Here is an 8,314-nt window from a genome sequence, read left to right on the forward strand (position 1 = left end):
TGTTAAAGGGTGGAGATTTGGATCTTGTGTCATAGTATTTACTGGCTAAATGCTATTTGGAACAATATTTTCTTTTTATTAACCAAACATCATATAATAAATAAGAAAATCACTTATTTTTCTAAAGAAAATATTTTTTCCGTGAAAACGTCACCCCTAGTGTTCAAAATTCTGGGTAAAACTGGTCGTTGGTTTCCTCTAGAAAAACATTTTTCGTGAAAACAGCACCATAATTAATTCTTTTTCGGAGATTAGAACATTTTAATATTAAGTATTTAACGGCCTTTTATGATAATATGCTGTAGGGTAAGGTTATGGTCATAGCTTCTCTTTTTAACAACTTTTTTTTTTTGCTTATTACAAACCTACTAATAAATCTACTGGTGATCACCATTACATGAATTTATATGTTATCCTATAGCATAACTACTAGGCTACTAATTACTCATAGTTTACTCATTCAGTACTCATAAGCTTCATTGCCCCCTAATTCTTATCTATTTTGTGAATAATTCGTACATTTAAAAGTCATTCTTCTCTGTAGTGGTTAATGAACATAGCGTTGTTTGAAGATAAAACACCTTCAAAGACATAGTTTGTCTGTGGCAAGAGTGGGAATATTGCTCATTTTGGTATACGGGCTAGTCAAGTTTGAATCAAGTCAAAATCGTTAGACGTAAATCTTAAAAAGTAGCCCAAGAAGCTTTAGGCCCAGAACAAACATCCAGAAGTTGAGGTCGAGTGATCCTCAACAAAATTTAAGCAAAGCATAAACCATTTTGCAAATTTTGTTTTCTTTTACAATAAATCCCTGATCAAGGGTGGGGTGGGGTGGGGGAATAGCAGCAATATCTGTCAGACTAATTGGAGAGGTATTATATCTATGCAAATACATGATTGCATACACATTTAAGACAGACAGTAAGATCCTTGTCAAGGAACAAAAAGGAACCACAGGCAGACTCATGAAGAGAAGGCAAAATGGTTGCAGAACCAGATCTTCACTATTTCCAATGGCACATCTTGATACAAAGATGAATACAGTAAAAAGCTGCAGGCAAAATAAGAACCCGAATACTAGCTAATTTGGAGTGGGGATGAAAGGTAAATAAAAGATTTGAAATCGGAAGTATCTAAATGGACATTAGACAAAAGCGAATGAAACATTTTTGTGTAATTCTCTTCTATAGGCAAAATAAAAACCAAATCTAGCCAATTCGGAACAGGGGATGAAGGTAAATAAATGAGTTAAATAAGAGATTCAGAATTCGATTTACCTAAACAGTAATTAGACAACAATGAACGGTTCGTCTCTTCTATACCAAACTTTTAGCCAGTTCATGTTTCAAGTACACCCGGCATTAAACTTTATCCTCTAACTTCTCGTTTACTAGAGGAACAAACTCCATACTCTTTCTGGGGGTTCGAGGTGTACAGGGAGTGCCTGGTGTTTGTTGTGAGAGCATGTGCCTCACGTACCCATAGAATGTACATCCGACAAGCGTTATTGCACATCCAACAGCATTCATCATTGAGATTGGGTTTCTAAAGATAAGCCATGAACAAGTTACAGCAACTGCAACCTGCAAAGGTAAGAAATCAAAAGAAATTTTAAGTGAAAGTCAATAATACTGATTAAAAATCAGTCTTCCTATCAATTGCATAACTTTATAAATAAGAAAATAACACATCTAGGAAGGTATCAGCCGACTGGTTTTATTATGGGATAGCTCATGATGTTCATATCGATCTATTATGTGCCTTTGCATCTAGCATTGGGTAGACCTCATACAATAACTGTCCTAGCTCTACCACATCTTTTGTTTCATTTCTTCTGGAACAATCACACACACTTCTTTATTAATTATGGATCTACAACCAGAAATTCAATGCGTATTCTCTTAATGCAATTGAACATGCCAAATCAGTTGAGCTGACATATACTGAATTATTAGAAGTGTGAAACCACGGGCCAGAAAAATTGTTGGCTCTGGTTATGCATGAATACCAGAAAATATATACAACAACTATTTCATAGAAGAAACTAACCATAAGCATTAGTAAACTAACTAAGAGCAGCACCCGTACCTTAAGGTTTCCAGCAACATTAAAGGTTACTGCTGTGGTAGAGTGAATAACGTAGAAGATAGAGAAATTGAGGCAAAAAGCCAGTACACCAGAGCCAAAAATAATAAAGAAGGATGAAAGAAGTGGAGGATCAGTCTGCAACCATGCCACTACTCCAGAGCCTTCCAGTAGTAAGGCTGGTAACGCCAAGATCATTGTGGCAAAAGGTGCCATATAATATACCGTGTTTATGCTACAAAACATAAAAGTAAATCAACATTACGTGTAAAAACAATATTTCCATAATTAAAAGTAGTGTCCAAAATAATACAATAATTTTGTTGATTATGAACACATATACTGATATACAACTTTATCTCGGAAGCCAACTCTATTATTATTACTTTTTGATAACTGGTGTCCAGGCTAGCTTTGGCACACCTTGACTAATTACATGGGATACATGTAACCTCCCACCAACAACAAATACCAGGTAACTCTCTCCACCAAAGCTAGGTTTGATGGGAAGAAATCACCTCGTGTTTTTGTCTCCGCTGGAATTTGAACAACTCTATTCTTTTGTTGTTGTTGTTGACAGGTAAATGCAATTTTTGATTCATTGAGAAATAACTGTTATTTCTGGTGAGCCACATGATATGATGTCACAACAAAGAAATTAAGGAAAAGAAATGTAGACGGAGGTTTTGATTTAATGCTTCTTTTTCATAGGATGTCCGGGTAGCCGAGGATTTAGGTTAAGAAGCACACACCTATATTCCATTTGAACAAGAATATAAAACTTGAAAATAAACTATCACGATGGAAATAAATAACATAAATTTGGCTCCACCGGGTCTGGTGAATTTAAAGAAGCTGGCGATGATTCTAATTCTAGAGATAAATGAAACACATAAATTAAGAATAACTGCAGACTTCCCCGTCTTTCCCTCACAGCTTTAAATTATAATCTTAAAGTATTGTTTTCATCAGTACAAATATTATCCTTGAAAGGGCTAGTAAAATAGACAAAGATGAGCAAACTGGATGAATTTGAGGAGGGGGGAGGGGGGGGGGGGGGGGGAGAAAAATCAAGAGCTTGAGTTCCTTTGTTGTTCCTTTTTATTAATTTTCTTATTCCTTGTAAAGTCAACATCATTTCTCTGATCATGAATTTCAAACTTTTTATCCCGAGTTATTTAACTCTAAATTAAGGCCTAAACTGGTCATAGAACCTATATCTTTGGTTTGAAACCAGATGGGAGGGACTAAAATATTCATCTCCTCCTTTTTATCTTCTTCACTATTTTGTGATGATATGCCAAGGTAAAACCATCAACAAGGTGATGAACCCTGCAGAGGAATTATCATATTTAACTCTTCTTTCATGGTGACAATCAAGCTAGCAGGAACCATAGGAATCCCCACCTAGACTGGTGGCCTTTCCCATGGAAAAGGAAGTTAAAAGTGGTCACTGACCTCCCCTCTCCCGAACCTTCCTAGCAAAATAAGGGGGAAAGTGTGTATATGAGAGAGAGAGAGAGAGAGAGAGAGAGAGGTCAGTACCTGTCAAATTTGTAACCATGCAGTAGAGACTCTGCAAGGATAGTCTTTGTGGATGTAGCCAGACAACCAAATAAGGCAGCACAAAATCCAAACATGTTGAAACTTAGCTCTGTGATGGAGGTGAGGAGAATTCCTCCAACAATAGGTATCAAAGACGCCCAAATCCGTAAGTCAAAGTGCTTGCTCCAAACTAGCCACTGCAAAATAACTGTTACAAAGACATGGCAGTCAGATGTCCTCCATCGTTAAAGGAGAAAGAATTGGAAAAGCAGCACAATGAGATGACAAAATATATAAGCACACAGATGAAGCTAAGTCATGAAGAATTGCTAAGATGTTTTGTTGTGCGTTATTACATCTTTCGCAACAAGCTTGTCTCAGAAATTCTTTATCACTCCCTCTTTTTTAATTTGTTTGTCTTACTTTCCTTTTAAATCCATTTCAAAAAGAATGTCACTTCCCTTTTTTGTTATATCTTTAATTTAAACTTTCCACACGACATGTTTGAGACCACAAAGATTAAAGGACATTTTGTACATTCTACATATATTTAGTTTAAGACCACAAGATTCAAAAGTCTTCTTTATTTTCTTAAACTACGTGTCAAGTCAAAACCAGATAAACAAATTGATACGCAAGGAGTAATAAAATATAAAAGTTCTACCCAAAAATCACCTGTAGTTGCAGGGGTGAATGACTTTATTGTTTGCATAAATGAAACAGGGATGTAGCGCAGGCTGACATTGCCCAGCACTATGTTGATACAAAACACGAATGACATGGGGAAAATCCTTCTCCAGCGATCCTCAGGGTCAACCACAATAAGAGGTTTAAGCTTTAGCACTTTAATCACCATGTATGCACCAATAGCTGAGCAGATAAAGTGTATGCAAGACACTGTCAAAGGAAACTTAAAATCCATTTTCTGCAAAAGATAAAAGATCAACATAGCATTAGTTCTTTGTAATCATAACTTCATACACTAAACAATGGAAGTGATAATAGAGATACCAATATCTCAAACACACAGAAAGATAATTGAGTAAGTACAAATTATTGAACATGCAAAACATGCACCATCACTAACTAACTTGAGATGAAGATATTTGAATTTTATGCTATAACTTGTGCATGGTTATAACTATGGGGAGCTTACGATTGAAACTGCTTTGCCATGTAGGAAATGTTCATGTAGGCTATACCTCTCTAAAATTATGTATTTACATAACAAAAGAAAAGTGGAAATACTCAGCGGAAGTATGCATTTATCCCTGGAAAGTCTTCTTTTCAAGTCCTTATTACCTAATTAGGAATAGTGCTTCACAACAAGCAACACATTAAGAAGAAGGGCCAAGAACAACAAATTGCTTCTGCTGCAGTAGAATTAGTACACAGAGGAAGACTTTACAGTTGCATTTCAGTAGTACAAGATAACCATAGCCTAAAAATAATCAGAACTAAATTCACCTTTGAGACATTTGGCGTCGAATCTACAAGACCCTACCAGGAGACAGGTTCCGGGAGTATCATAAATACAGCAAAGCACATTCTTGAAATATCCATACTACAACAACATCAACAAAGCCTCAATTCCAAGCCGATGGTGTCAGCTACTACCCATTCCAATATACAATAATTTAGTTCCATTTAGACTCATCCAGTTACAATATACAATAATTTAGCTTCTGTAACCTAAAATTCGCAACGTTTACAGTGACTTGCAAATTCCCCAACTAGAATAATACTCCTAGCAAATATTGGACTAATATAAGTGTGCCCACAAGACTAAGCTTATTCTCAACTTGTTGGTATCACCTATATAGATCTTCTTCTTTTTTCGTTGTTCCCTATTTTTGGCTAAAGTCAGCATGGATTCCAAGAGATTTTAAATGCTTTGAGACAACTTCCTTCAGGGTGATTTTAGGTCTACCTCGTCCCTCTTTTAACAAGTTCAACCATCATGGTTTGACATTTATGAACTGGTGCATCTCAATATTTGCATAGGGAAAGATCAAACCATCTATAGCGACACTCTCATTTTATCCTTTTGATGTGTTACCAGCACCTTTTGTCCAATGCAATCATTTTTTAGCTTGTCTAATTTTGTATGACTTAACATCGGCAATTATTTTAAAAAAAATAAAAAAATTAAAATCTGGGACACCATCTTGTGAACATGTTGGACCTTAGCAGCCCAACATTCTCTTTCAAAAATTTGTTAATATACCAGTAGCTATGCTAATCAGCCATTGATGAAGCAAAGCACATAAAGAAAAAGCAAACAATAACTTTAGACAGAAATGTGCCTTTCCATTTGACTTGAGTTATGTGTTCGTCAATTTGAGGGGACGATGTTTATGGATATGATGGCCCGAAGTTCACTCCATGACTCTGCTGTGCTTATTCCTTCAGGAGGATCAGATTTTTGTATTCCATTACAGGGGAATGTAGTATATTTGATGCATTTATGTGTGCCTCTTTTGGTGCTAAGCTCGAAAGTGTAGAGCTGATATAAGGTTTACACAATTCTCTGAATCACCGGAAGAATGAGGACGGCATGATAAAAGAAAACCCTTAAGGACACTCAATCCTATCTGTCACTCTAGATGTTGTAATGTGTTTTTCCTTCTTTTAATGTTTTAATCCTAGTCATGGTAAAATTATATACCACATTCAGAACAAATCTCTACCAGTTAAGTACTAACTATTTGGAATCTATTCTTGTATTCATACTTTCTTTTAATTTCTTATCCCCCTCCTCCTAATATTAATCTAGAGAGAAGGATACTTGCTTTAGCATACAAAAACTAGAAATTTGCAGATAAGGGTCAAAAGTCGGTGGACTTTCTACCACCCGTCAGCCATCACTCAAACAAATTCATGAATAAATAAATTTCAGATAGTCCACCACACAAAAAATGCTGAGGAGAGTGCTCATCAACCAAAAATTGGCAGCAGTTGAAACAAAGAAAGCAAGTTCATTGTGCAATACAAACGACAAATAGAAGAATAACTTGTTTTGTAGCTAAAATAAGAAAGAGATAAACTTTGAAACTTGTTAAACAAAAGACATACAGACAAAACAAATATGCTAGCTACAGTTCAATCTCTACAGACAAAGACAAAATTGCCAGCAAGGATCGTGCTACAATTTGCCTGTTTTGAACACCAAGGTACAACCCAAACCTACCACCTTGCCGAGTCCAAGTCCCGCCCACATGGTTATTATTTGTTGATATCAAATTGTAATTTGAAAAAAAAAATACTTCTACCATAAGCTATGTTGCTCGAACTCTCAAAAATATCGACGGTGCGTGTAATATACTCCAAAAGTAGTGATTTTTGGAGAATTCAACACCAGTGCGGCAACATTTTTGGAGAGTCCGATCAATATAGACCATAAGTGAATGTGATTGGCATACAGAAATACAAACAAATACATACGGCATAATGAAATTAGAGATTATCCACTGATACAACCTGCGAACATCAGATAATAACAAATCCAGATGTGAATAGAAAATAAACAAATACGGTAGATGTGAAGAACTGACCTGAAAGATCCACTTATTCATGATAATAACAGTGACATTAAAACCCCACCATTGAAGAATGGCAAGTACGGATCGAATCACAGTCCATTGACACAACCTGCTTTCCTCCATTTCTCTCCCCTTAATTACGCCTACTCTTTCACTAACTCGCTCTCCTCTATAGCATCAATCAACGAAGATCTACAACAGCAAATTAAACACAAATTGAAAGAGAGGAGACAGTGTAAGCGAAAGCTAAGCTGAAAGCATAATTCGCTTTGTGACTTTTGATTCCTCAAAACAAATTGAGAACTCAGACAAGAGAGGCGTGATTTTGTTTGTTTTGAAGGTACTGGGGGAGGGGGGAAGGGTAGTAATGGTAATTTTACATCACACGCACCGTACCCAGTCCCCTCCCCCTCGCTATATAGGAAACTATTCTCTCCATAATTATTAAATGGGGAATCAGATCTCCACAAATATTAATATAGGTGTATTTGTTACCGAGTAAAATATTTTCTATATTTAGTTGATCAAAATATTATCTTTAGGAAAAAATAAACTCTTTTCAAATGAGAGAAATACTTTCCTTAATGGTAGCAAAGAAATAAATTTCATAAGTAATCCACCTACCCCTATCTCTTCCCAAATCTTCATTCTCATAATATTTTGTTAGCTTAAATACAAATGTTCTTAAAAATATTATTATTTTATTTATTTATCAAATACTAAAAATAAATAACAAACTCATTTATTTTACAAAAAAATATTAATATGCATAACATTTTCTTTCGTATCAAACGCACACTAAATGAGTACTCAAACGTTTAGTATTTTCCAAGTAACTTTATCTACTCTATGTTTGCATAATTATGTTGGATTTACGGGCGTTCATGCTTAATTAAAAATCAACTGAACTAAATTAGGGATCTATTTGGTTGTGATTTTTTTTATAAAAATAAAAAATAAAAAAAATTGAAGGTGTATATGGAATTTGGAAAATATTAAAAAAAATCACTTTGATAAATTTTTCTTTTTCAAATTATTTTTATAAAATAATCTCATTTGAGTTGTATTCATGTTTAAAGCATATGTTGTGTCATTTAAAAAAAGTACATTTGAATTTTAAATATTCTTCGCAAAATGTATGA

At 35.0% G+C, this 8,314-nt stretch overlaps 1 protein-coding gene across 1 annotated transcript; it reads right to left on the bottom strand.

The window, feature by feature from the left end:
• Positions 1-1,230: 1,230 nt before the first annotated feature.
• Positions 1,231-7,521, bottom strand: LOC129900428 (UDP-galactose transporter 1). Its single transcript, XM_055975402.1, has 5 exons — positions 7,185-7,521; positions 4,306-4,555; positions 3,631-3,838; positions 2,089-2,320; positions 1,231-1,583 (listed from the first exon to the last, which is right to left on the bottom strand). Exons 1-5 carry the CDS (start codon positions 7,293-7,295, stop codon positions 1,362-1,364), a joined length of 1,023 nt encoding a protein of 340 aa, XP_055831377.1. The 5' UTR covers positions 7,296-7,521; the 3' UTR covers positions 1,231-1,361.
• Between the last annotated feature and the right edge of the window lie 793 nt (positions 7,522-8,314).

Source organism: Solanum dulcamara, chromosome 8, assembly GCF_947179165.1.
Source record: "Solanum dulcamara chromosome 8, daSolDulc1.2, whole genome shotgun sequence".
Lineage (NCBI taxonomy): Eukaryota > Viridiplantae > Streptophyta > Magnoliopsida > Solanales > Solanaceae > Solanum > Solanum dulcamara.